The sequence below is a fragment of a genome, unplaced genomic scaffold (genome assembly GCF_019419815.1).
Source record: "Pyrus x bretschneideri cultivar Hongxiangsu unplaced genomic scaffold, Pyrus_bretschneideri_v1 Contig22, whole genome shotgun sequence".
Taxonomy (NCBI): Eukaryota; Viridiplantae; Streptophyta; class Magnoliopsida; order Rosales; family Rosaceae; genus Pyrus; species Pyrus x bretschneideri.
Window position 1 is genome coordinate 2,940,291 of NW_025999524.1, and position 27,582 is coordinate 2,967,872.

General features: G+C 36.7%; 5 protein-coding genes and 1 non-coding gene across 7 annotated transcripts; 3 read left to right on the forward strand and 3 right to left on the reverse strand.

Moving 5' to 3' along the window:
* Positions 1–176: 176 nt before the first annotated feature.
* On the reverse strand, positions 177–3,764 carry LOC125477615 (pentatricopeptide repeat-containing protein At1g26460, mitochondrial-like). The gene is given in 8 exon segments (XM_048584953.1): positions 177–466; positions 592–740; positions 743–779; positions 872–1,009; positions 1,386–1,592; positions 2,023–2,505; positions 2,603–2,825; positions 3,114–3,764. Coding segments are annotated over 7 exon segments (1,848 nt in total). The 5' UTR covers positions 3,728–3,764; the 3' UTR covers positions 177–466; positions 592–594.
* A 4,125-nt stretch (positions 3,765–7,889) lies between these two features.
* LOC125477844 (PLASMODESMATA CALLOSE-BINDING PROTEIN 4) lies at positions 7,890–10,243 on the forward strand. The gene is made up of 4 exons (XM_048585346.1): positions 7,890–8,088; positions 8,458–8,700; positions 8,796–8,832; positions 9,676–10,243. Exons 1-4 carry the CDS (start codon positions 8,037–8,039, stop codon positions 9,926–9,928), a joined length of 585 nt encoding a protein of 194 aa, XP_048441303.1. The 5' UTR covers positions 7,890–8,036; the 3' UTR covers positions 9,929–10,243.
* A 3,112-nt stretch (positions 10,244–13,355) lies between these two features.
* LOC125477517 (erlin-1-like) lies at positions 13,356–16,335 on the forward strand. Its single transcript, XM_048584669.1, has 8 exons — positions 13,356–13,564; positions 14,299–14,407; positions 14,477–14,544; positions 14,629–14,688; positions 14,781–14,939; positions 15,214–15,360; positions 15,695–16,018; positions 16,106–16,335. The coding sequence occupies exons 1-8, from the start codon at positions 13,439–13,441 to the stop codon at positions 16,196–16,198; spliced, it is 1,086 nt and encodes a 361-aa protein (XP_048440626.1). The 5' UTR covers positions 13,356–13,438; the 3' UTR covers positions 16,199–16,335.
* Positions 16,336–18,814: 2,479 nt separating this feature from the next.
* Positions 18,815–21,897, forward strand: LOC125477614 (ureide permease 2-like). Its single transcript, XM_048584951.1, has 8 exons — positions 18,815–19,153; positions 19,371–19,412; positions 19,846–20,148; positions 20,242–20,380; positions 20,481–20,655; positions 20,793–20,824; positions 20,920–21,395; positions 21,502–21,897. Exons 2-8 carry the CDS (start codon positions 19,410–19,412, stop codon positions 21,652–21,654), a joined length of 1,281 nt encoding a protein of 426 aa, XP_048440908.1. The 5' UTR covers positions 18,815–19,153; positions 19,371–19,409; the 3' UTR covers positions 21,655–21,897.
* A 94-nt stretch (positions 21,898–21,991) lies between these two features.
* LOC125477613 (protein root UVB sensitive 3) lies at positions 21,992–25,806 on the reverse strand. Of its 2 annotated transcripts, none has more exons than XM_048584950.1 (16): positions 25,624–25,806; positions 25,479–25,536; positions 25,297–25,356; positions 25,134–25,172; positions 24,986–25,048; positions 24,796–24,852; positions 24,513–24,576; positions 24,291–24,374; positions 24,103–24,185; positions 23,968–24,013; positions 23,636–23,728; positions 23,120–23,258; positions 22,886–22,926; positions 22,611–22,798; positions 22,436–22,534; positions 21,992–22,354 (listed from the first exon to the last, which is right to left on the reverse strand). In XM_048584950.1, exons 1-15 carry the CDS (start codon positions 25,731–25,733, stop codon positions 22,436–22,438), a joined length of 1,224 nt encoding a protein of 407 aa, XP_048440907.1. In that variant the 5' UTR covers positions 25,734–25,806; the 3' UTR covers positions 21,992–22,354. The 2 variants fall into 2 exon arrangements, with proteins under 2 accessions (XP_048440907.1, XP_048440906.1); XM_048584949.1 differs by having other exon boundaries at positions 23,884–24,013; positions 25,624–25,804.
* A 1,186-nt stretch (positions 25,807–26,992) lies between these two features.
* TRNAN-GUU lies at positions 26,993–27,066 on the reverse strand. Its single transcript has one exon. It is a non-coding gene; the product is annotated as a tRNA-Asn (tRNA).
* Positions 27,067–27,582: the final 516 nt, after the last annotated feature.

Sequence of the window (27,582 nt, forward strand, 5' to 3'; positions counted from 1 at the left end):
GAGGGGATTCGAGCTCCGAACATCGGGACATAAAAGTGCAAGGGTAAATACTTTTAATCAATTGAGCTACAAACCACTTGGTTTTATCGAATGGAAATTTTAAATACGCTAAAGACGACAGGAGAAAGAAATGGTCGAGAGGCCCGAGACATGTAGAAAAGATTGAGACTAAACCATTGGGCACAAAACATGAAATATCTTTCCTACAATTATTGGCAACAATTTTAAGGTTATATTTTTCCTGTCTAACAATTTACTACTCTTTTCATTTTCGCTCAAAAAGCACAAAAACGTTACATATGGAGAAAAAAAAACAATAAGGAACTAGGAGGCTATTAACCTAGCAAAGATCCTGCCGAGACTCGAGGGAAAATCAGAGGTAATTTACATATTCGGATGAAAGTTACACCGGAAGATACGAGCGTTAGAGGTGGATCTCGTATCCAATCAGCTTCGTCAAACCATACTGCAGGCAATAAAGCAATCGTTAATCAGAAACACGGTTGAAGCAAGAGACCGTAAAGAAAAGTGATGCAAGTTATACGGAAACAGAATGAAAATCTTTCATCTCAGAAAGGAACATTTACTTACTATTTAGGCATATCCGGTGCTGTAGTTGAGATTAAACAGCCAGTCCCTGCGATTCTCTGAACCCATCACAATTTTGAACCTTCTGGCCAAGGTATCAACATGATCGTCACTCTCATAGTTGAGCTCTCGCCTACATCTTCTTCTGACCCTTTCAGCATTTCTTTCGTTGGTTCAAAACCAGCAATTACCTGTCCAAATATTTATTATATTCTTTACTGAGGCAGCAAATTAAGCACTATGGAAAAGGTTACACCATCAGTGAATAGAAGAATGCAGTTACCATGTCATCAATCACCAAGACCGCAGCTTTTGGATCTCTGTTGATGAGATGAGCGTCTACAAGTAATGAGTACGACTTTGCATTGGGTTTGACGCCCACACTAACCAAGTGTTCAAATACTCTTGAAGCTTCAAAAGTCTGCCAAAAAACCATACGACTAGATCAGCAAGGTGTTATTGTGTTTAATATGGGGGATGCATATGCGAATTTTGACTCTACATCAGGTATATATGCTGCTTATGGCTATGGGCATAAACATAGGCCCACGAGAAATAAATATTTTCTGTGCCAACTGCCAACTAACTCCACATGATAAGGAAAAACTAGTCCTAAGAGTATGGATCAACTACAATAACTTGTCACCCAAGTTCAACAGAAATACAAAATCCTTTCAATGAAACTAAGCATTAAGGGTAGATCGTAGCTAATCAATGCATATCACAAAAATATCAAAAAATAAAACTATGATAGACATTGAGCTAGGAAAGTCGCAGATAGAGAAAGCACAATTTACCTGCTTGTGCTTTCCAAAAGCATGCATGAGAGCATTGTAAGAATGTATATCAGGGGTCAATTCAAATGTGGAACTAATCGCCTCAAAGGTCTGGTAAGCACGCTCAATCTGCCAGGTATTTGCACAACCTAATATTATGCAATTCAATGCAGCAACAGATTTGTACGGAGGCTCTGCACGGCTCAAATTTTCTAATTGATAATATACCTGTGGAATATCAATACGTTTCAAGTTAAAAAGCTGCAAAAGAAAATTCACAAAGGCATATAGACAATGGAGTAATGGAGGGAAAACTGCAAAGCACTCTCCTTGGCCCCCTTTTCCTCGGACAGATAATTGCAAGATATATTTTCATTTACCAATTTCAGTTTGTTAAAACAGTGATCTACAGAAACTTGAAAGATTTACTTCATGGGGACTAGCAATTACACCACGGATGCATAATGAGAATTGAAAATTGGCAGTTGTGCCTATGCAAAATAAAAAAATGCACAAGAACATAAATTTGCATCTTTAAGATAAATAAAAGTTAAAATCTTATTAGCCTACAAATATCTCAGACAGAAATTGAGACAAGGTTGATTTTTCAATAGATTACATGTCTAAATCAAATAGGAATAAAGAAAGAACTACATACCGAGTCCAAAGTTCCAAAACCTCCCTTGGAGCAGGCAACAACCAGTGGATATAATGAAGTGAATGGGCAGAACAATTCCTCTTCTGCTTCTTTATCGGAATTACCATAAGCAGCCTCATATTCACGAAGAGTACTAAAAGCTCTTTGTAGATTTCCTAGCGATGCAAGGGCACATATCTTTGCACAGAAAGATTCTGCATTAGGAACCTTCTTTTGGCGCAACGAGCGTAGTAAGATCGCCCATGATGCATCCAGTAAAGTAGTATTGTGTGTCCTGCCGGCAGTTGCAAGTGCTGACACAAGCAGCCCTTCATCTGCAGAAAGAAAAACAATAGGTCTTGCTTGCTCACCCCTAGCAATCCATTTGGCCATAAACTCCAGGGCATGAAATGCTAATTTACTATTATCCTCTTGCAGTGCAGCTTCCGCAATGTAGTTGCACAAGTTCCACGGAGGGCAAAGAGCTTTGTTTTGATCCATTGACTGATAACACCCAAAAAAAAAAAAAAACTTACATAAGCGAACATTGTGCAAAAGTTTCCATTCCTCGATATAAATATCTATGGCATGAATCATGTACCTTGCACTTGTTGATAATTGAAACCAAAGTATCTAGCTTTCCTTTATTGACACAGCCTCGTACACATTCTCTAAACACCGGCATTGACAGCATGTAACCAGATTTTAAAGTCAAGTCTATATATTTCAAGGCAGCGTCAATCTGGTCCATTTGTAACAGCATGCCGACAACCAAGTCATACGACTCTTCATCAGGCGGAGATTCGTTCCCTGTCTGCAACATCCTGATACATTGAAGTGAATTGATTCATGAAATATGAATGCATATAATATATGTAATAACATGTGTTTCTAGGAGACCCTTCCGAAACACGAGTAAAGAAAACAAGAGCCCTTAATCGGCACTTCAACACGAAGAATTCATTCATTATTACCGATCATACAAACCACGGAGGCAACATTAATTGAATTGTACAAGTTCTAACTAAATGCAAATCATCATTTCATTAATGAAACAAACAAACATACAGTAAGCTTGCGAGAATCATAATCAAATCGACCAAAGAGCTAACCTTTCGAGCAATTTATCTGCGGCCTCAGTCTCATTGGCCTGGTGCATGGCCTTGAGGACGAGATTAAACGACGCCGTGTTGGGCGTGATGCCGTAGTCCTCCATATGCGCCACAAGATCCAGCATCGTCCCCGGCGAGGCTCCCATCATCAAATTGGCCCTCAAGTAATGGTTATACAAGCTCACATCGGGCTTATTCGGCTTCCCGTTCTTATCCAACGACCGAACCCAGAACTCGAACAGCTGCTTCATGTCCGGCCATCGCTGTGATGTCATCCAACCGGCGAACTCGTTCATTAGGCTCTGCGCGTCTAGGTTTTGCGACATGGCCTGGAATCGGGCGCTCGGGAACTGGTTGAGGAACCCGATGGGAAGCGGGGACTGACCCATTGGCGAGTTGGGTGCCGGATTCCGCCAGTTCTCGTTGTACATGGGGCTTCCGGAGGCGGGGTTCGGAGGGAGAGGGGTGGAGGCGATGGGGTGAGTCGGCTCGACGGCGAGTTGAGGCTCCTGGGAGAGAAATGTGAAGGTTGTGATGGACTTGAGTCCCGGGTTCGGGTTTAGGAATTTGGCCAGCGTTCGGGTCCGCGCGAGGATCGCCATTTGGGACGCCATTGATGGAGCTCAGTCACAGTGACAGAGCTGTACGGTAAGTTAGGGTTTTGAAGCTTCTCAGGGAGGGAGGGCTGTATGGTAATTTCGAAATTTGTAATGGCATTTCGGATATTATCTGGAAATGAAGTGGCATTGTGGCTGATAGGTTATGTCAGCAGCGTATTATTTGGGCTTGTAAAATTTAGACGTGCAAGAGTCCAAAATTTCTGGTGTTGGGTTTTAAAAGGCGGAAAGCGCAGTTTAGATGGATTGCCTGGTTTTAAGTTGTAAAAAGCCCAAATTATAGAAGAGGCTCCAACTTTTAGGCCCATTTTAAATATACAAGCCCAAAATGTTATTCTGAGTCCATACATCAGTTTTAGATCCCGTCGGGATCAATCCATCTTATACTCTCACCACAGATCCTATGGCCAGAAATTAAACACAATTCTTGGCCGCACGATTTGCATCAACAGAGCCGCAATAACATGGTCCGGAGGCTCCAGAGAGAATCTGGATCCCAAATGTTTATTTATTCGCTGCAGGAGTTTTGAAGCCAATCAGTACGACTTAAATTTGTCTTTTTTTCATGAGGGGAGAATATACATACATATTTAGTATTCGAAAGAATACATTTTGAATATGTGAGATCGTATAAAGAAAAACATAATATATTGAGGAAATTTTGCTCGTGAGAAACATAAATACTACACACGCACACACGTATGTATTCTTCCCAACACAAAATGATCGAAGGTGTAACTCACGGGCAAAATTTCCTCAGTATTTATATAAGTTCTTTGGCTTTTTTGGTTAAGTTTTAATTGGACAGTTGTATCTTGCATGTGGAATGGAATTATGCAAGTAAATTAATAACACTGTTTTCACAAAACAAGTAGTGGTAGGGCCAAACAGATCAAATCCGACAAGATTAACAAATAATTTGATGACAACATCATCACATGGTAAGAGATCAAATCATCACACATTTTTTTGTGGAGACGGATTCTCTCCGCATCATTTCACCAAATCTATTAATTTTACCTATTCAGACTTTTAAAATTGATCTAACGACTAAAGTTATTATAAATTTTAGAAAGGGCTCCTGTTTTTAGCCGTTTGATCAAATTTAAAGGGTCCGGATTGGTGAATTTGGTGGAAGGGATCCGGAGATGATCCCTTTCCTTTTTTCGTTTTTTCTTTTGTTTTCTTAATTTCATATAATGTTTTCTTTTGGTAAAGCATATATAATATTTGTTTGTATCATATTTCACCAATCTCGAAAACAACTGATTGCCTGTCAATTTTGTATCTTCGAAGACTTAGTGAAGGATTTATGATGAGGCACCCCTGCCAAAGCACACGAGTTCCTTGTCAATTAAGAGACCAATCACAATGTTACACATGTTAACACCAAAATAAAACTCCTAGAATCCCACATCAATTGTGGACGGAAACAAAGGACTCTCGTCAACTATAAAAGTAGATCATTTTCCAACAATTAGTCCCTAGTGTCATTATTTCCCTTAATTCATTATTAAAACTTACCAGTGATGATTATGCTTAAACTTTTGTCCAATGTAAACTTTACATTATTAATAAGAACTCATTTACCCTCTAAGACGTAGCCTAACTTAAAAAAAGTAATCATAAACCTTTTATTGGTGAAGGTTCTGTTCCATTTGAAAGAATGAAAAGCTGGAGCATTACCTTTGTTTTTTGTGTGGTCCAATTTAATCTCTTTAGGGATGGTAGGAATTTCAAGTCCCAAATCAACAACTGGCGGGACTCGTTCACTAAGTCATCTAAAAGCAACCACAGAATTTTAAAGAATCACTTTGCTAGTGTTTCTCCTTTATAATTTTGGATCCACCTAATACGTATGACTCAACTCACATGTATTTCTTTTTACATTGAATTTGCAATTAACACGTGTAACATTAACTTGATGAAATTGCAAAGGGAAAGTTTCATGCACATATATCAAGGTCCACATAAAATATCAAGGCTTTTTAGCTAAAACGGTCGTTGAAATTGACATACTTCTTCACTTTGGTTCATAGCTGATAATCGATAAAGGTAATTCCTTGTCACAGTAAATCATTTTGGTAACTCCGAGAAAAATATGTCAATATTCTTGTTAAGTGGAAGGGTTGGTTTGACAAAAATATCCTTCAAAAGACGGTTGCAGATTCATTCACATAACAATTCAACAAGAAAACTGATAGACATAATGACTATAATGACTAAAATGATTTGTGGACAAACTGAGGAATCACTTCTATCGATTTTCATTGTCAGGGACCAAACTGATGAGTTATGTTAATCTCAATAATCATTTTATCTAAAATGCCAAACAGAAATTAAACTCCGTTAGAGCTAATCTCTTGTTGTTCATCGGTTGCTTAATAATAAAGCGGTCGGTTATTAACTGAGTGATTTTAGGTTGAACATACAATAAAAAAAATTAATTTAATATGGTTGCTTGCACTTGCATGACCCCAATACACACCGAAACAAGCTATTTCATTGATGATTGAGTTCAAGTAATTCATTAACGTTTGCGTTCCACACTTTATCAAGGAATGTGTCACGAGTGCCGTGGCACCACCCCATTGGCTAGATTGATATTTGATTTGAAATCTTACTATGCTGACGTGTGGGATTTCTTGGGTTTGCGGTGGAGACCGTAAATGGGAGGTGCATGCCTTCAAGGGCAAGCTATAAACAGATTTGAGTATGTCCACCAAAAGCCTTTGTACGAGTGGTTGTCCAAGCTGGAGACTTTCAACGGCTGATAATATTTAAATTCTATGTGCATCAACGATTGAAAGTCATTTAAAATAAGAAATTGCACTTAACAAGTTTTCTAAGACTAAATGTTGAGAAAGTCTTGACTACGTGTGTGTGCCGCATGGGGTAACACACTCACAATGAATTGCAACCCTTGCTTTGAGTCTTAGCACGTCCCGACTATTATTACTGTGTTGCCATATGCGTTAGTCGTACTCAAAATTCCCTCTACATCTATCTATTCTATTAAGAGAAGAGGGCTCGTCAACTTTTTGCCCTATTTTCTTCCAATTTTTACTCTTATTTTTTAATGCACAATGTTGACATGAGGAGGGCATAATAATAATTTTGTATATTTTGAACTTTTTTCCCTTTTTTCTTATTTTGCTCTCACTTTTGATACACAATATTTACATAAGGAGGGTTAAATAGTAATTTTATATCGAAATATTTACATAAGATAAAAATATGTATTTATTAAGAAAAATTGTTTCACCATCATTTTTTCATACAGGTAAGTGAAATCATGATATTTTTTGGATAGTTTGAATGAATTGAAGCAGTTGCGCTTGAGGAGAACGTGGGAGGAGGTGGGTCGTGGATGGTTGTTCACACACACAAAGTATGTGCTCTCTGCTAGTAACATGTTATATTAACTCTAAAGAACAACCACTTAATACTACTGTTTAATGGTATTCCTCTTCATTTGTCTTCATTTGTAAGTGAAAGGTCTTAGATTCGGTTCTCGCCAATGAGAAATTTGAACCATATTATTGCTAGCTCATTATAAAATTTAATCCACTCATCAACCTTTTCAATATAGAATATCATTTGTTAAAAACAAAAAAAATAAACAAAAAATTTGAAAGAATGTGTATTTATCACACGATGAAAATTTCAACATGGCATGTGTATTTACCACAACTTGGACATGTATTGGTCACAACTTTTAACTTGTATGAGATGCTGATGCCTCGTGCCCCGAACGAACCATCTATCCCTCCATGGAACCACTAATGGTGGGCCCCAACAGGCCACTGCTAAGTACTAACCAAACCCTAGTCCACATTGGGTTCCGTGCCCCAAAAGAACCATCTATCCCTCCATGGGACCCCTATCGGTGGGCCCCCCACAGGCTAGTTCTAACTTCTAAGCAATAACCAAACCCTAGTCCAGGTTGGGTTCGGTTCTGATCACCCCGCGGCGGGTGAGTTTAAGACCGTTTACTCTTTACATGACAAAAGCTTCTGCTTGCTCAGCTCCCCAGAACCCTTAAACAAACATGTATAAATCTAAATGTAAATTATATTGCTTATTAAACAGCATTTCTGCCACTTAATGTAAAAAAAATCTTAATTAAAAAAAGGTTTAAAACCATATCACACACACACACACCCACCGTCCTATCATTGCTTTCCCCACTAGAAATCCCCACTCTCCACAGCTCTCTCTCTCTCTCTCTACAAGCCACCTCTCTCTCTAGTTCAGCAAAACTGTCATTTCTCTCCCTTATTTTTCCTCCAATCCTGCATCAATCATGGCTGCTTTAGTGTATATTGTGATGTTATTTGTCCTCACTGGCCATTCAAGTAAGCTCATTTATTATGTTCTGTTTTTTAATCTCTTTCCGGTTTTTTTTTCTTAATTTTTCTCAATCTAACATGTGGAAACTGCAAATCACTGTAACCCCTTTTTTCCAATCGAGGAAGAATTCCTCCCAAATCATAAAGTGTCAATCTTTCTCGTATTTTCCCACTCCATCAAATGAAATACCTCCCAAATCAAAAAGTTTTAATCTGTCTTTTTTTTTCTTTTTTTCTTTTTTTTTTATAAGGATTAGAAGATATTAGCTCCTCGGAGTACGACGATGTCATGTGTCCTCAAAAGGGCCATGATTTAAAGTGGTTTTAGTGTGAAGTAACTGGTTTTCTGGGTTTTTTTTTTTCTGGGATTTGTAGGTGCTATTTATTGCGTATGCAAAGATGGAGTTGGTGATTCAGCACTTCAGAAGGCATTGGACTATGCCTGTGGAGCTGGAGCTGACTGCAGTCCAATCCTCCAAAACGGTGCGTGTTACCAGCCCAACACCATCAAAGATCACTGCAGCTATGCAGTCAACAGTTATTTCCAGAGGAAGGGTCAAACTGCACAGAGCTGTGATTTTTCTGGTGCTGCTTCTCAGAGCCAAACTGCTCCTAGTAGTAAGTTTATTCCTCCCAAATCTTTATTCTTACCAATTTTTTTATATATATTTTTAATAAAAATCTCTAATTTTAATTTTCTGGTGATTTTCCAGCCGCAAGTTCGACTTGTGTTTATCCTGCAAGTACCAGGTAGGCGTCTGAGTTTTTATTTCTGATATCTTTTGCATTTTTCCCCAGAATTTTATCAATATATTTAAATGCAGTTTCCCCAGAATTTATTTTTTTTATTCTCTTGTATTTTTATGTGGGGTAGATGGTAGGTAGAACCTCTCCCTCTGGGAGCCCGGATCCCTTAGGTAGCTAAGCCTTCTAAACAAAGAATCTGGACCGTTAAAATTTGATTCAACGGTTGTAATTATCATAACTTTAGAGGAATTCTTGTTTGTAGCCGTTGAATCAAATTTCAACGATCCAGATTCTTTGCTCAGAAGGCTTAGCCTCGTAAGCGGGGATCCGGTTCCCTCTCTCTTAACTTAAAAGCTGTAATTTTTTATTTTTTTTTGTCAAACACTTCAATGCTGTAATTACTTGTAGTCAAATGGTGGGTTTCAAAAGTTCTTGAATAAGCAACAGCAGCTGCGATTTACAAAAGTGAATTTGGAGATTACGGTTCATAACTTAATGAGCTTATTAAGAAAGTGATTTAAGAAAAAATAGATCTGCCTCCGCCCTTAAATTAATACTGTATTAGCTTGATCTATTATATTAGTCATAACTGTGAGCTGTCATGATCTAAGCTTGACAGTTGTTTTACTGCATATCATCATGAAAATACGAAACTAGTTACAAACTTTTAATTAAAAACATAAGACAAGTGACTATTAAATATTGGTTTATTGTCTGTTTAACGTTCATGCAGTTCTATTTTCGATTGAAAGTTTGTTACGGGTTCGTTTGTATGTATTTTCCCATGAACTTCAAGATTGGAGTGCACTCTTTGCAATTAACATGATTTTGTTCTGTTTTGTTCAGCCAAGCAGGAACCGGCTCTACCACTACAAACTCAACCACAGGCACAACTCCAAGCACAGGCACAACTCCAAGCACCAGCACTGGCACCGGCATCACAACTCCAGGCACTCCGGCATCAGTGTTCGGACTAAGCCCCACCGGGAGTACCACAGGAATCAGCAATACCGACGGCGCGGCTACCTTGGGAGGTGCCAACCAGTTCTTTTTCTCTCTAGCCTCAGCTCTGTGCTTCACGGTGTTGTTACTGACCTGAAGAGCTTCGGGTGGTGGTGTAATTGGTGGTAGGCATGTAATTTGCGGCATTTGGGTGGGTGGTTGTGTAGGGAAACATCTTCAGAGGCCAAAAAAAAAAAGCCCACTAGGGCTTTTAATTTTTCTAGTTTCTGCGTTTTGTGTTTCCTTGCTCCAATGTGAAAACAGCTGGGGAATATTCGATTCCATTTTGAGTGGTGCCGCTGGTGCTTGTTTATTGGGGGTAGGAATCTGATCATCTCCTTTTTAGATTTTTCCTTTTGTATATGTACAAGAGACTAATTTTTTTTAATTTATTGTCTCTTAATTTCCGTCATGCGTGGGCGATTATTTACATTGATTTAAAATATCTCTTATCACATAACACATTATTAAGAATTTATGCGAATAGTGCATCGAGCTATCATAGAAGCTTTTGATAGTGAAGCAATGGCCGAAAGCAAAAGCAGACAGAGACACCTTCCAATAGGTCGCATCAACGCAACTAACCATATACTGTCTATTTTATGTTCATAAAAAGAAAAAAGGTCAATTTATATCACTACAAAATAACGTAAACGCAATCCAATATGTTAATTTTAATTTTTAACAACCCGCTTGATAGCATTTCTTTTTTAATTTTTAGATTACTTAAGTTGAAACAAACAGAGGTGTACGTAAGGAATAAATGGGTATGTGGAAATAATTTTTCTATAGTATTGCACAAGATTTGTTGGATATATGATTAGACGAAACTTTCTTGAGCACTTCGAATATTAAAAACACTCTAATTATCTAATATTCTAGAGCGTCCAAGAATTTTTTATGGCTAGAATCCACCAGCTTGTCAAAATTCACAAACCATTGGACAAGAATTATGGAATTTGACGTGCATGGGCGAAAAAGTTGAAAAGAATCTAAAATAAAATACAGGCACGTAACATGTTGAAGGCTACAGAAGTCGGACCTTTGATGAAGACTCGTGAACTACCCACAAACCATATATAAGCCACAAACTCTAATATTTACAAGCGTATTATGCAGATTTTAGTTTTAAGTTAAGTTGACAAAAATAATGTACTTCTCATCGATATTTAATTTTAAATTCCACTCTTTTTACGACGCTAAAATCTATCATGTTATTGCATCCCTCACCTTGCCAATCCTTCTCTAATATTGTTGATTTGTAGTTAATTTTTTATCATTAATTTTAAATTCAGCAATTATTAAAGCAGAAAAGAATGAATAATCAAAGATTAAAAGAAAAAAAAATATCAAATTACAAATTAAGAAAAACTTTATACAGATGGGCTGAAGGCTACTGAGGTCAGCAAATTCCACTCACCTACTTAAAAGAAGATTCTTAAGCAATAGACATACACACGCAATTACTTCTAAGTTGTATATATAGCAAATAGTAAATGAATACAAAGTCACAGTTACTGCCAGTAAATGGGTGCTTTTACACATTCGGAGTTCAAAAAATATACATGTGAAGGTCTTTTGAACATTTTTAGATGTTTGTTATGTGTCACTTTTGTGCTCACCAAATGTTTAATGTAATACCTGCTAAGCATATTGGCATCACTCGGCAAGTTGTGTCGAGAGCAATCGACAAATTTTCTCGATAACACTCATCAAATTAGCATCACTTGACATGTGTGCAATATAGTTCAACTGACGACAACATGCCCACCAAATGTTCGATGAAATGCCTCAGTGAATAAACTAAATTTTTATGCACACTTTGTGCTGTATTTCTACCCATAATGTTCAAATCCTGAATCCACCACCACCGATCATGAGATGTAATTCGAATTCTGGAACCTGAATGTAGCTCTTAAAAGATGTAAAACCGGCCGAATTCGTATAACATGTATGGCAGGATATGAAATTGTGAATATCATTTACGAGGACATGGAAAGTAAACCTTCAAACTCTGAGCAATACACTGAACCTCTTCATGCTGATCTTGGTTTTTCCACGCGAGGAAGGTGTACGCATTGTGACATTTGTTGTTAAACAGCGTTTGGCAATTCACAACGCAATCTCTGCAGCAAACGATATAACAAACCACACGATTACCAAGCTGTATAGAACTGTGGTATGATGGAAAGATGATACACACAAATGGGTCAAAAAACAAGGAAAAGGAACATTGTTGTTCTACCGACGTTTCTCTTCAAACACTTGAACGGATTGTTTCACCTTGGCCGACGATAACCTCTTTCCTATACGCATGACGCAGCACGAAGTAATCAAAAGGTTATCAACGTAATCCCTTGAATAACAAGTCTCGAATCCACCAGAAAGTGGAGAGAAATCCCAAAGGATTGAATCAATGAATGATTGAATGAATACAATTAATACATTCAGGTGACTTAAATAAAGATTACAATTGCTTGGAACAACTCAAAAGATTTCTAGAAATTTAAAAATATTAATTAAACATTAATTGGATAGAAACCGAAATGTCCGGTTTTTATTACGAAACTTTAAACATTGTTTTTGAGGCTGAAACAACCAGAATTAACCAAAATCCATTGGAGTTCGGACACCAAATCTGTAAATTCCACTACGTCTTTTTATCTTCTGACGGTCCATTTCAATCCATTCTCCCAGTCAATACATCACTGTTTTCCAAAAACTTCTCAAATCTAATGACAAAACAAATTTCAGACGTAACAATTCTATTTGGGCACTAACATTATAACCCCACTCATCACGAAACCCACAGCTGCATCCTTCTGGAAACAGACAATGCAAGCGGCCTATCTAAATAAGATACAAGAAACACCAGACTATGGTATCTCAGCCTTATAGCCTCCTTTCTCTAAGAGCACTCGATCTTGACAGAAACATGGTGAAAGTAACATGTAGACAACAAGGAATCTGAGAAATTAGTGACTAGAGTAAACACTCACTCCAGCATAGGCTAACATTTTAGGCATGGTTGCTAGATTTTCTGCGCCTTCTGTATATCCGCTTAGAGGCCACGTTATAGGAGGGAGAAATTTTTCAGTATGCTAGCAACACGACTTTGTACACCAAGTGTCATAATACAATTAGTTGATTTTTTTTTTTTCTTCTTCAAGCTTTCGATCAATTTTATTATAACACTTTGGTGCACTAGCCGTCTTCTCGGCATAGTAAAAAATCTCTTCGTCACCGTTATACATATAAGTGGTAAATTTAGAATTTTTGGAAAATATAAAGTCTAGATTGAAAAAAGTTTTCTATTAAAGACTAAAATCAAAGCTTTTTAGTTTTTTCCTGTTACCCGCGGCCGCAAGAATGCCGTTGCAACGGTGAAATATCGCCAATCTTACACGCGAAATTTCACGGAAGCAACTGTACCCACTTACGATGCTCCACGTGTAATTCACACTTCATCAGACGGTCATTGTCCACGAAGTGAATTTACTCTTTAAATACCCAAATCCGATTTGCCCGAAAAAAGGAAACAAAGAGAGAGAAAGAAAGCGTGAGAGCAGTAGAGCACACAGTGTGAGAGAGCGAGAGAAAAACCGCCATGGATCCACCCCAACTGAGACCAGGAGCTCCACAAAATCGCCCTCAGCCACCACCTCAAGGAGGCGGCGGCGATTCCTCTGCCATTTTCTTTGTCTTCTTCGCTTTCCTCGCCATTTTCGCCGTGGTAACGCCTCTCGCACTTCATACTTTGCTCTCCAACTTAGAACTCCGGCTAGGTCTTCTTCTTTCACTACTAATTTGCTTTATATTTCTTCGATATTCGTTTGTTTCATCGCGTTTTAGGGTTTTTCTTCGAGCTTAATCAATCACTTGATATACAGTACTACCTCAATTTTTCATCAATTTGTTTCACTTTTAGGTTTTATGATGGTTTAATTAATTCCTCTAGTTCGAGTATAATGTATCTGTTCTTGATTTCTACCTAATGCATAGATTTGTGTTGAAAGTATTAATTACGGATTACAGTTTCGTAATGCATTCTTTTGTCATTTCGTGTAATGATTATATGTTTGCTAAGCATGATTATGTGCATCAAAATTCATCTGGTGACTTCATTAATCCTCTATCTTATATTTGCATTAGTTGATTGAGATTTAGAACTATGCAATTTCCCAATAATGGATCGAATTGAAGGTTTTTCCCGGAATTTTTCATAGACCACCACACACAATTGTTTGAGCTACCTCAAACGATTGTGAATGTTAATTGTAGCATTTGGCTTACTACATGTGTTCATAACGACCTGTTCAGGTTAATGGATGAATCACAGGGAATCCTTCTGTGATGATAGTAGCAATAGACTTGGATTGTATTTTTGCTTAACTATATGATATGCTAGCTAGGGAACTTCAAGTAGTATGCTAAATTCTTAAACCTGGGATGTCTTGATGTTTATAGACGGTTCTTCCAACATCAACAACTCTATCCATTCTGCACCAAGTCCCAGAAGGTCATGTTGGGGTATATTGGAGAGGAGGCGCTCTTTTGAAGACAATTACAGATCCAGGTAATTTGCATTGAGAAGTTGCTTGCATAGGCCTTAACTTTGCCTGCTTCTCATTATTTTAAATTTCAGGTTTTCATCTCAAGCTGCCTCTGGTCACCCATTTTGAACCGGTTCAAGTGACCCTGCAGACTGATCAGGTAACTTTGGTAATCTGTGTTTGGAAGATTGAGGTGTCTTTCCATTCGTTAGAGTTTTGAAACCTTCTGTTAAAAAAATTGCAGGTGAGGGATATTCCATGTGGTACAAAAGGGGGTGTCATGATCAATTTTGAGAAGATTGAGGTAAGGCTATGCGATATTATTGTTCAATGTTGTGTGAAGTCAGATTTCTAATCTCCTCACTGTGCATGCACTAATTAGGATGCATTTTTCAGGTCGTAAACAGGCTTCGTAAGGATTTTGTGTACGAGACGCTTCTCAATTATGGTATCCATTATGACAATACCTGGATATATGATAAAATTCATCATGAGATCAATCAGTTCTGCACCTCACATTCTCTTCAAGAAGTTTATATTGATGTGTTCGATCAGGTAACGTGGAATGCAAATGAGTCTGTTACTTTTTTTTTATCTGTAGTATATGCGCATGTGTTTTGAAAAAATGCAAATGAGCCTGATACATACACGAGTAGCATATATTTTTTTCCTTCTCTTCTGTAATGTAAACTGAGGATTATCGTATGTGTTTTGAAGAATTGTTTTAATGAGCTAGTTTGTTGTATTATATTTGTGGGTTGAATTCTTTTTATCATTCAGTAATATCCAAAGCCTCATAATTGATTGTCAACAAAACATACCCTTTCAGATTGATGAAAAGATGAAAGAAGCTCTTCAGGGTGACTGTACCCGTTATGCTCCGGGTATTGAAATCATCAATGTCCGTGTTACAAAGCCTACCATCCCAGAAAGTATAAGACGTAACTTTGAGCAAATGGAAGAGGAGCGCACCAAGGTAAAGATAAAGATAAAGAGTTCATTTTATTCCATTTCTTCATCCATAATTCTGTTACAAACATTACGTAATTTGTAAACTATATATTTTGATTTCACTTCCCCTTTTTAGTTATTCTGTGGAATTTATAATTTCACGTCACTAATTTTCCCTGAATATTGATAGAGAAGTCTTGTTTATATCCAGTTTTACTCAAATTACTCTTCCAAGTACTTGATGCCCAAACATTGGACACGCTTTAGAACAAAAAGTTTGTCATAAGATTTTAGGCTACCCTTTCTTTAGGGTTACAGCATTCTTTGTTATATCATAACTGTTGGGTGTTACTTTGTAGGTCTTAATTGCTATAGAGAGACAGAGAGTAGTGGAGAAAGAGGCAGAAACCAAGAAGAAGATGGCTATCAGTGAGGCTGAGAAGAATGCCAATGTCAGTAAGATTCTTATGGAACAAAAGTTGACGGAGAAGGACAGTGCTAGGAGACAGGAGGAGATTGAAAACCAGATGTACACAGCTCGGGAAAGGAGCCTTGCAGATGCTGATTTCTACAAAGTTATGAAGGAAGCTGAAGCAAACAAGTTGAAGCTTACTCCACAGTTTCTTGAGCTTAAATTCATCGATGCCATCGCTGATAACACTAAAATTTTCTTCGGAGACAAGGTCTCTCTCTCTCTGTTTTTTTTGCACATTACTTGTATATGTGTGTCTTTGTACGAAACAGTACTCAGTGGTGACTTTGCTTTGCAGGTTCCTAATATGATTTTGGATCAGAGGTTGCTGGGGAACTTCTTACAGGTTCCGGCGGAGGTGCCAAAAGAAGTTTCCGGGGAAGCTAACTGAGAAGCTGGTGCTGCAATTTCCTTTCTTTTTTCTCTTCGGTTAATTGTCCGCATTTGATTCTTTTTTGTCTGTTAGGGCCCGTTTGGTGGGCTGGATGGGATTGGTTATGATCAATTAAAATAGGTTTGAATCCTGTACATTGTTTGCTGTGTCAAAATATGAGATGAACAGTACTAGATATGATGGGGTTATGAATCTACAGTAAAGTGAGTTATCTAACGTATCGTTATACATAGATTATAAGTCATGTCTTATATGTCATTGCCAGTCCAATTCTATTTCAAGGGCCTAATTCCATCCGGTCGACCTACCTATTTGGTGGGTTGACCAGAACATGGTTGGGATTAAGTCTAGTCTTGTCCCGTAGAGTCTGGCTGGAGGGACTTTTCGTTTCTCTATTATGTAGATGAGGCGATAATCTAATCCCATCATTATTAAGTTCACCAAACTGACGTATAAGAGTATAAAATTTGAGGCCAGTATGTCATCGTTAGATACGTTATTTTATTATGCACGTAACAAAGATAACGTATGAGTTGCAGTTAATGATTTGGAAGTGATAGTATTCAAATTTTTTTGGAAGTTTTAATGAAACACTTCTGTTATTGTTTACTTTTAATGAAAATGACATTTGTACTTTAAAAAATTATTCATGGTATTATTCACTTACAATATTTTTTTGTTCTTTTAATTAAAACCCAAAATTTTTAAATTTTTTTGTATTAGTTTTCTTAATTTTCTTTCGATGGTATGTTGATGTCATCGACCCTTTTGTTATCATTATGGATACTCTCTCTTTTTCTGACGTGTTAGTGTTCAGTTAAAAAAGACACGTGTACGTAGTCTTGTAAATGGAAAGTTCCAATTTGGATACGAATTTACGCATGAAGAGGATATTGATAGTAAGATGACGTAGCATGCCATTGACTACACATAGATGCTCGTATTTGTTCTATAAAAAGAGACCGGTTGTTGGTTTCGTCACGATAGTTTACTTCTTTTTTTTTATTTAAATGGTTACGATAAGTTACGTTAACATCTTGCTTTGAATTTTTTATAGAGAGAAAAAAACAAAAAAAAAAAGTGTGAGAGGATGGAAGGAGAGGGAAGGAGGGGATTAGAAGAAGATAAAATCTTCGTTGTTTTTAAATGTAATTATCGAAGTATAACCTTATTACCAAAGAATATTTGGCTAATTTCATTTAGCCCTATTGAAGTTGAACAACCTATCATCGATAACAACTAGAACATAATGGGCCAATATGCTTGACTATTCAATAATGAAGAGGGCATGTTTCTAAAAAAAATTATTATTTGAATCACAGAGCTTTGTGTTTATGATTATAACTGTTCAAATTCTAAATCACTGTAAACATCATTTCTATAAAAAAAACGATTAAAACTAAAGTCATTTAGTCAATCTATTATAACAAATACATAAACAGTTTGTAGTACATCTGACGTTAGTTTATTTTAGTTTTTGTAAAGATGATCTTGATAGCGTGATTTATAATATACCCGGTTCTTATCATAAAAACAAAATTCTATGAATTTACAACAAACAGTTTTGAGTAGCAACTCTTACTCATCATTTAGGGAGGTGTATTCAATTGGGAATTGAAGAGATTTTAATGGATTTATAATCCACGAATTTTTATGGAGTTTAATTGATTTGTAGAGATTCCATGTAAAATTTTGATTCAATTATCTCGAAATATCATAGGAAGATGAGAGATTTGTGGATGCTTAAAATACACTACAAAATCTCTCAAATTCCCTCTAATTCCTCAACTTTTTGAAATTTTTTAAAATCAAATTTTAATTGAATACACTTTGAATGTTATAAATTTTTTTAAAATCTTAATTGAATACACCCAGATTTCTAAAGATTAAATCATGATTAAATAGACATTGAATTTCAGATAATCACTTAAAATCTTGATTGAATACCCATAAATTCATTAAAAGAATTAAAATTCCTTAAAATCTCAATTAAATACACCTGTTAGCTAACCACATATCATTCGCCCAATATAGAAAACAAATAGGGGAAACTTTGTCGTAAGCCAGCCTCCATCGGTTCCATTTTTCATAAAAAAATATCGGCCACTTGCAACCTTGTAATTTGTATCAACAATACAACTGTATTATCTGCTTAATTGTTGTGGGGATTTTATATGGATACAAAAAAGATTCCGTTAAGATTCGGAAGGATGGTATCGTATAATTAGAAACTTTTAAAAAATAAAAGAGACGAAATTACGGTGTTATTCATAATTTTGTGGCTTGATAAAAATTTAGAAAAATTAATAAAAATAAATTAAAAATTTTGAGTTTTAACAAAAAGAACAAAAATGTGCTCTAAATGAATGGTACCAAGATTGATTTTTTAGAGTAAAAATGTAATTTTTTGTTAAAATAAACAGTACCAAAAGCTTTTTGTCAAAATTTTTTAAAAATTTAACACTAATTGGAGCTGTCAATTTTTAAATTTAGCGAAAAGTCAAAGATATTTGCTCGACTTTTCTTTAAACGGTGGGATTTAATTCACAAAAGTACGGCCATATGTTGACTAATTTGAGCAACGTGACATACAGACGTGGAAATTTCCACCGATGCAAAAGCCGTATCTGAGGAAACTCAGATTCAAAGATTCCACTTTACCATTTTTTTTTTAACTATTTCATAATTCTGCGCAAGCCATTTCAACGCCTTAAAACTCCGACTTCTCTGTTTTCATCTTATCTTCTTCACGGTCTTGCAGCTTCCTGCAAACGCTGCTTTTCTGCTGAGCACTTCTGCTTCATGTTCAAAGGGATACAGTGAAAGATCCCCAGCTCTTCTGAGCAGAATTATTTGCGGAGGTTTATTGATTGTTACATGGAATGACTTTTGCTTTCTGCTGACGCTGTTTTTTTGGAACATCCCAAGTTGTGGGGTTCTTCCCTTTGATTGGTAGGTGATCTTTCCCACCCCACTCCCTCCACTTACCCTTCATTTATTTTTATGGGTTTTTTTTCCCTTGTTTGCTTCAAAGTTTCAAACTGTCATGTGCTGAGTGGTGGGTGAAAAAAGCCATTTCTCAGGAACTTTTTTCTTTTATATTTGATATTTTTGGGTTTTTCTTGTTTGCCTCAAACTTGCTTCTGGTGGTTGGTGGATGTAAAAAAAGCCAATTCTGGTGATCCTCTGAAGTGGCTTTTGATCTGTCATGGTATGTAGTAATTAGTATGTGTTTGAAGTCTACTAGTTTCCTGCAACACTACTGATTTGATGCCTATGATTTTGAAGTCTACCAATAAAAGCGCTTTTAACAACAAAAAACGCTTCTAATTACGTTGTAAAAACTTGGAAGTGCTTAAAAAGTATCTGTCACAGAAGCACCTCACTTTTTTCAGGAAACAATTATATTTTTAATAGAATTTTGGATGTGTTCTTGTAAAAGCACTTTTAACAAAAGCGCTTACGAGTAGAAGTTAGAAGCATTCCCAAACGCAAACGCTAGTATTTTGGCTAATCAATGCTCTCTCTTTTGGGTTTGTTCCAGTTCAAATTGTTCCATACGAATGAAATTTTCTTAAATCGTAGCATACTTAAGGTACTGAAAACAACCAAGAGATGTTGAATCCTGTGTGTGCTGTAAACAGGATCTTTCAGGTGTTCCGCTGCTGATTTCCTTACCATCTGAGTCGAACTTTTCACCTGGTTTAAAAATGTATGTGGTGGAGAGCAAAGGAGGTGCCATAGCATGCATGCTGCTTTCCCTCTTCTTCTTGGGTACATGGCCTGCTATCCTCGCCATGCTAGAAAGACGCGGCCGCCTTCCTCAGCATACGTATCTCGATTACTCAATCACAAACTTCCTGGCTGCTGTACTTATCGCCTTAACATTTGGTCAGATTGGCAGCAGCACGCCTGAGCAGCCGAACTTTTTGACTCAACTTTCGCAGGTGAATCTTTCATGGTTGTTATGGGAGTGAATCATTCGTACTCCGTAAGCTTAGAATGATATACATACTAAGCATATCGGATAACATGCGCAGGATAATTGGCCCTGTGTTTTATTCGCGATGGCAGGCGGGGTGGTCCTTAGCATCGGAAATCTTGCCACACAGTATGCTTGGCCTTTTGTTGGTTTGGCAGTGGTGGAAGTGGTTACTTCAAGCATTACAGTTGTCATAGGTCTCCCTCACAAGCACTTCGATGTATTCATGTTCGGAAGTTTATATGATTGGCAATGTTCTGAACTTGCTGGTGACTCTCTTCCTTTTGAATGTAACAGGCACAACATTTAATTACTTCTTGGATGACAAAATTAACAAAGCTGAGATTCTTTTTCCCGGGGTTGCCTGCTTCTTGATTGCGGTTTGCCTTGGCTCCGCTGTTCACTCATCCAATGCAGCAGATAACAAAGCAAAACTTGAAAGCATGCCAACTGATCACGTAGATGGAGAAAAGTACGTTTCTTCTTCCTATAGATTTTGGAAATTAGTGTTCTTTTCGTGGTTTGCCATATTTCTTCCTTGATTCGAAATCAAATGTTAGAACACGGTGATTTCAATCTTGCGGCTTATAAATTTTTTTGTTATGACAGGCCTTCAAATGCTTCCGTAATTCCAAGTGAGGGTAAGACATTCTGTGAAGTTATAACATTCCATTATATACTTGTGTTGTTACTGTTTATGAGTTTCGTGTTTTCTTTCGATATGTGATATCCATAGCCGGGTTGATTGATGTGGAGGGTGGAAATGGTCCTGCTCATAGTGCCAAGGCTGGAACTGCAAAATATCTTGTGCAGCTGGAGAACAGAAGATCAATTAAAGTTTTCGGGAAGAACACTTTTATAGGACTTGGCATTACTTTCTTCGCCGGACTTTGCTTCTCTCTCTTCTCACCGGCATTCAACTTGGCCACAAATGATCAATGGCACACGTTGAAGAAGGGAGTTCCTCATTTGGTCGTTTACACTGCGTTTTTCTACTTCTCATTATCTGGTACCGTTGTTGCTGTCATCCTAAACATCATATTCATTTACCGCCCTGCGCTGGGTTCACAGAAGACATCATTCAGAGCTTATGTGATCGATTGGAATGGTAGGGGATGGGCGTTTTTGGCCGGTATCCTATGTGGATTTGGCAATGGTCTCCAATTTATGGGAGGTCAAGCTGCAGGATATGCAGCAGCTGATGCAGTTCAGGTTGGTTTCATTTCATGACATAAACACATAGAGATGCATTTGAAGTGATTGTCTTGGTGACATTTTAGCCATTTTATTTACTTGAATTCGGGTTTTATAACTGCAGGCACTTCCGCTCGTGAGCACTTTTTGGGGCATCCTTCTGATGGGAGAGTACCGAAAATCATCACGAAGAACATACTCGTTGCTCTTCAGTATGTTGTTTATGTTTATTTTAGCTGTTGCAATCCTCATGTCGTCATCGGGGCATCGGAAATGAGCATTCAACTCGAAGGTCCTAGCCCGACGGCGAAAGGAAAAAGAAAAAACGAAATGTAGCTGGTTGTGAAGATGCATTCGTCTGGTTTTTTCTTTTTGGTTTTACAAAAGATAGAAAATATGGGGGAAAATTAAAGATGTAAAGAAGTGAAATTTGTAAAATGTTGTGTCGCACTTCTGTTTGATTGATGTACGACGGTGAATAATTCCATATGGACATCATTGTTTCCAGTTTCCACGTTCATTATTTCTCTGTTATTTCAGTTCAAGAAGACGCATTGAAATGGATACATCGACATTTTCCTACTCCTGAGTGTAGATTGAGCGCTTGTTTGAGATTGTTTCTCCAGAAAATACTTATTCTCTTAAACGCTTCTTCTAGAAGTGCTTCTACTATAAACACTTGACAGATTTCAACTGAAAATCTAAGTGCGCATCATGTAAAAGCACACTTCCCGAAGAAGCATCTGACAAGTACATCTACAGAAAGCAAACACAGTCAAAGCGTTCTTAGCTGTCAGAAAACGCTTTTAGTCCTTCCAAAACTGAATCATTAACAAAAAGGGCACATTCTAAACCATTGTATAAGATGATGGGAGGCCCTTCTTCCAATCAGTAGTCAGAACTGAGGGTGAAATGATCAATATCAGCTGTAAACATCTGTGTTGTTGTATACGAAGATCTCATCAATGGTGACGTTCCTGTCAAAGCACTTTAAGTCAGTTTTATTTAAATCATCGGTTTCGCCTCTTTTTACATTTTAGAAAGTTACTAATGATTACCTAGTCAATCTTTCCATCTGAAGACCCACAGATCCAATTTGCCTTCCAAACGATTGTAGGCGATAAGAGACGTTCTGTTTTCCAACCCGATGTCTTTAACTGCAATATAGGATGTTCAGCGATCCAGTTACCCAAAAATGTAAAACTGATCAGATTAATCTCTAAAATGTAGTACCTTCTGAATAAAATCTTCATAGTGTTTATCCATCCATGCCTGGCTTTCAGAATGAAGGATTCGGCGTTTTGCTGTAAGATTTGCCATGGCATTTGCATGGAAAAATGACTGCAATACATCTGTCGCTGTAGAATCTTTATGCATGACAATGCAGATGTTTCCTTTCCTCTCCATTAGCAAGTACCTGGCTGTAAAGTTAAGCAGAGAAACAACAAAATAAGTAGCAAAGTTCACAGTTGAAATTCAATTGATAGAAGTACAAAGCAGAGATCAACCTTTCTTATAATGAGATCCCGCAGAATGCAACAGGTCCTTCCTGATTAAGAATATCATTCAAAATGTCAGTCACATGCACAAAAATAAAACTTATCAAGCCATAATCTTGAATGCCTAACATCTAATATTATGCACAGCACCGCTCTTCAGCATTTGATATGAGATGACAGAAGACAGATGATTCCTAAGGCCTACAGGAAAATGAAGTTTAAGGGGCAAGAAAAGAAACTCACAGTTCCAGATGATTTAGTGAGGATACCCTGACACCTAAAGATACGTCCACATGCATTGACTCTGTCTTCTTTGAGCTCCATGAAGATGCCCATACGGGTAAAACGTGCTCCATCTTAGAGACCTGTTGAGGAGAGAGAACTGGAAACAAATTCATATTTAAAATCTCATACAATACAGATGAAAGTGACAATCTTGCAACATTGAAGTTGGATTTTCACAGAAATTAACATTTCACGGGAACCAACATAACAACCAAGTTCCCAAAATTTTATAGCAGAATGCTAGGGCAGGTTAAACCCAATCTTTCATAGGAAAATATTTGTTGAACAATCATTTTGGCATATCTATTTAATACATGACCATTGTAAAGATGGAGAATGTTGTAGTTTTGATCATGTACATCAGCAGATATGCTGTTTTTAAGGACAATTTTTTAATGACCACTATAAACTGCAGTAGCGGAGAAAAAATAGTCAGCTGGCCTTAAGGAACAACAAGGAATAGTAGTTGCGTACCTTGGCCAGTCTTCATGAAATGCTGCAAAACAATTGAGCACCTCTCAGGGTTCAAAGAATTTAATGCAAGGCATCGAACAGCCTTGTAGTTTGCTGGTGCAGGAAAAACAAGTATCACATAACTGCTCTGAAAATTACATCTGTAATTAACCGCTCTGAAAATTACATCTGTAATTAACTTTTTGCATAGTTTGGTCACTATAGCTTCTGGAAGGTTGCATGTCAGCAACCATGGCAATGGTACTTACCATACATATGGAACATGGTGAGAGACAAAAAGGAAAACCAAATAGCTAGTGGGTGTCCCATGGTAACGCGAGCAAGAAGCATACCCAATGCCATACCAACCATTGTTGCCACTGTCTCTTGACTTCCTTCCTATCAACGTAAAAAGATGTTAAAGGACAATACTAGCGAACATATATCAGACGGTCCTCGTCTAAGGATCAGAATGATTGTGCTGGTACCTTAGCAGATATATCTGCTGCATTACTCTGAAGGGCAAAATGTTGTGTCAAAGCAGCTCTAGTAGCTCCACTTGCAACACCAGCTAAATGAGAAGAAAATTCTGATCAAGCTCTATACTTGGGCAACGGATACCATATCGCATTATACGGATTACTATATTTTCATTTTATGGGACGCAGGGACTTACTGAATGATCTCGATATGCTTCCTAAACAAACCACAAAAACAAAAGCTGATGGAAACAAAGGTGAAACAAGGTCCATCAACATTCCTGCAACCAAAAAACAGCCTGTCCAGTCAAATTAAGACAAAAGGTTACACTGAATAACCTCAAACTACAAATAATATAAGGTTTTCAAGAAGATCTCCAAACTTGTAACAAATAAATTAAAAATCGGTTACAGCATACCAAGATCATTCATAAGATCTGCAACTAAGCGCCACATTTTGGCATTGCTATCCAGATTCGAACCCTGAAGAATAAGAGTTGATGCAAGGCAAGAAATGGTAAACAGATGATGAACACAATAATGAGAATTCTTAGAAAATAGCAAATTTCAGTCACGGAGCCACCAGCCAAAAGGGTACATAAAAAGCATCCAATACCATGAATACATAAGAAGGCACAAAAGTTTCTACAGGTTGTAATGTAAATAGTACATGGCATGAGCCATAAAACAAGAGTATTGCACCTGATAGAACGTGAATAAGATACCTCCAAGCATTCCAGTTAAGTCTCTCAAAAACCACTGCAACATTCTCAACGTTGACAGAAAAACAAAATGGCCTCATTCACTACGTATTGCAAGCTCAAATACTCAGTGAAGCTTTCTCTTTCACCCCCAATTCCCAACATTGAAGCTAGAAGTAGAAAATTTGTACCTGAAAGGTGGCACCAATTACCGTAGCCGATTTCTCGCCCACCCCAATAGCACTCAGCAGAGCCTTGGAGTAAATAAAATGTAGAACTAATTAAATCTAGTAATCAGCAAGGGAACTTCACAAAACTCTACAAAAATATGATGCTTACTTGTGTAGAAAGCATGGTCCTTATGTAAGTAGAAAGACCCTTGAACAAAAATCAAATTAAGAAATTAATCATCATATACAATCAGCACTAATTATGCAGTAATTCAATTTACTAGAGCAATAAAAATTAGAAAGCATTTAGTTGGTTATAATTGTATATTAACCTGGAGTAAATCCCAGACTTGGAAAGGTACATAATCTGGAGTTACACTGCTGGGAAAGCCCTGCATAAACCCTAATACCAAAGTTAATAACCAAAAGAAAAAGGCTTTAAATTTGAAAAATGCAGAAATGAAAAAAAATGAAAATACAGGATTTATAAAAAATAATTAAAAAAAAAACTTGCCTCTGGTACAAATGCTTCCAGAATTCGCCTCCAAACATGGTGGAAAGGGCTACCGGATCTTCGAATTTGGAGAAAAAATCAAACTTTTATCAGAGATTAAACGAGCTGAAATTAAAAAAAGGAAAAGCGCCGGGAAAAGGAGAACCTTTGGATGGAGAGGGAAGGAGACGCAGTGATGGTGGCGGTTCTGGAGAGTTTGGTGGAAGAGGAGCCGTTCCATTCTTCCACTATGATCTCTGCTGATGCAACTTCCATGGCCGATTGCTTCAGTGCCTCCGTTGATTTAGAGAAGCAAGCAATTGACTATTATGTTCCCTTAAAATTGTCATTTAGTCCTATAGTTTGGCAGTTTTTACTAGTAAAAGATAAGTTTTAAGTTCGATTCTCATAAAAAATGAATTTAAAAAATATTATTATGGCTCGCTTATTATGAGATTTAGCCCATTTCTGTATCTCGCCAATTACAAAGGCTTAACTTACTCGCGCACCTCTTAGTGTATCGCTTATTTGAAAAAGTTACCTCAAAATTAAAATAAAATTAAAGAAGTTACTTTAAATTAAAATCTAAAAAAATTACTTTAAATTAAAATCTAAAAAAAAAAATTTAAAAACAAACAGCTACTTTAATATTAAAATAACTATATTATTATGGCTCGTCAATTATGAGGGTTTAGCTTACTCCCGCACCTTTTTAATGTATTGTTTATTTGAAAAAGTTACTTCAAAAATAAAATAAATTAAAGAAGTTACTTTAAAATTAAAATCTAAAAAAAAAACAATTAAAAAACAAAAAATTACTTTAAAATTAAAATAACTATATTAATATGGCTCGTTAATTATGAGAGTTTAGCTTACTTTATCACCTTTTTAGTATATCGTTTATTTGAAAAATTACTTCAAAATTAAAATATATTAAAGAAGTTACTTTGAAATTAAAATCTAAAAAATACAAAACGAAAACAGTTACTTTAGAATTAAAATAACCATATTATCATGGCTCGTCAATTATGAGAACTTAGTTTACTTCCGCACCCCCTTAGTGTATCACTTATTTGAAAAAGTTACTTCAAAATTAAAATAAATTAAAGAAGTTAAATCATCATATTATTATGGCTCACCAATTATGAGGACTTAACTTACTCGTGCACCCCTTAGTGTACCGCTTATTTGAAAAAATTACTTCAAAATTAAAATAAATTCACAATCCAAAATTAAAATAAATTTTTAAAAGTTACTTTAAAATTAAAATCTAAAAACAAAAAAACAAAAACTTCGCTTGTTTGAAAAAATTACTTCAAAATTAAAATAAATTCAAAATCCAAAATGAAAATAAATTTAAAAAAGTTACTTTAAAATTAAAATCTAAAAAAAAAAAACAAAAACTTTCAAAAAGGGCGCTAGAAAAAATTACTTCAAAATTAAAATAAATTCAAAGTCCAAAATGAAAATAAATTTAAAAAAGTTACTTTAAAATTAAAATCTAAAAAAAAAAAAACAAAAACTTTCAAAAAGGGCGCTAGAAGGAGGGTTCGAACCTCCGACCTTGTGGTTAACAGCCACACGCTCTAACCAGCTGAGCTATTCCAGCGTTTGAAGGTAGGTGTACTAAATAAATATATTTATTGTTTCCGGTAAGCAACACCAACATAGTAAGCAAATTTCTTCCAATGCACTATGATTGCTATCAAACCAATTCTGGCTCAAGTCCAGGTAATTTAAATGTTTCAAGCTCAACAGAGAAGCATTTATCTTACCTCCCAAGCAAGCATTTATCCACTTTTCATCCTCACCGTCATATGGATTTCGGAGGTCAATCTTCACGACATGGCTAGTGCTGTTGTTGCATGAAATACCTTCCCATTGGCAGCAATCATGACCCACCCAAGACGCAGGAAGAGAACAAATAGTGAGCAATACTGCGGTGACAATGGCTATCCATTATGACACACAATTTTTCATTGCTTTGTTGGTAAGATGTTTAGCTACTAAAATTAGTACGATATCAAAATTTATAGGAAAAGATTATCGATATAGGCAGGAGAGCTAAAGACGAAAGTTGTCGGATGAAGAAAAGAAAAAAGGGTAACTGAAATGAGTGGCGATT

Excerpts from the sequence above, each read along its gene's own strand:
- LOC125477613 (XM_048584949.1), bottom strand. The coding sequence starts at position 25,733 with ATGGAAGTTGCATCAGCAGAGATCATAGTGGAAGAATGGAACGGCTCC. Across the intron at positions 23,259-23,635 it reads TTTCATGAAGACTGGCCAAG|TTCTCTCTCCTCAACAGGTC; the intron begins GTACGCAACTAC and ends ATTTGTTTCCAG. Across the intron at positions 22,799-22,885 it reads GGGATCTCATTATAAGAAAG|CCAGGTACTTGCTAATGGAG; the intron begins GTTGATCTCTGC and ends TTAACTTTACAG.
- LOC125477614 (XM_048584951.1), top strand. Across the intron at positions 20,381-20,480 it reads AAGCATTACAGTTGTCATAG|GCACAACATTTAATTACTTC; the intron begins GTCTCCCTCACA and ends TGAATGTAACAG. Across the intron at positions 20,825-20,919 it reads TTCCGTAATTCCAAGTGAGG|CCGGGTTGATTGATGTGGAG; the intron begins GTAAGACATTCT and ends TGATATCCATAG.
- LOC125477517 (XM_048584669.1), top strand. The coding sequence starts at position 13,439 with ATGGATCCACCCCAACTGAGACCAGGAGCTCCACAAAATCGCCCTCAG. Across the intron at positions 14,408-14,476 it reads GAAGACAATTACAGATCCAG|GTTTTCATCTCAAGCTGCCT; the intron begins GTAATTTGCATT and ends TTTAAATTTCAG. Across the intron at positions 16,019-16,105 it reads AAATTTTCTTCGGAGACAAG|GTTCCTAATATGATTTTGGA; the intron begins GTCTCTCTCTCT and ends TTTGCTTTGCAG.
- LOC125477844 (XM_048585346.1), top strand. The coding sequence starts at position 8,037 with ATGGCTGCTTTAGTGTATATTGTGATGTTATTTGTCCTCACTGGCCAT. Across the intron at positions 8,701-8,795 it reads GAGCCAAACTGCTCCTAGTA|CCGCAAGTTCGACTTGTGTT; the intron begins GTAAGTTTATTC and ends GTGATTTTCCAG. Across the intron at positions 8,833-9,675 it reads GTTTATCCTGCAAGTACCAG|CCAAGCAGGAACCGGCTCTA; the intron begins GTAGGCGTCTGA and ends TGTTTTGTTCAG.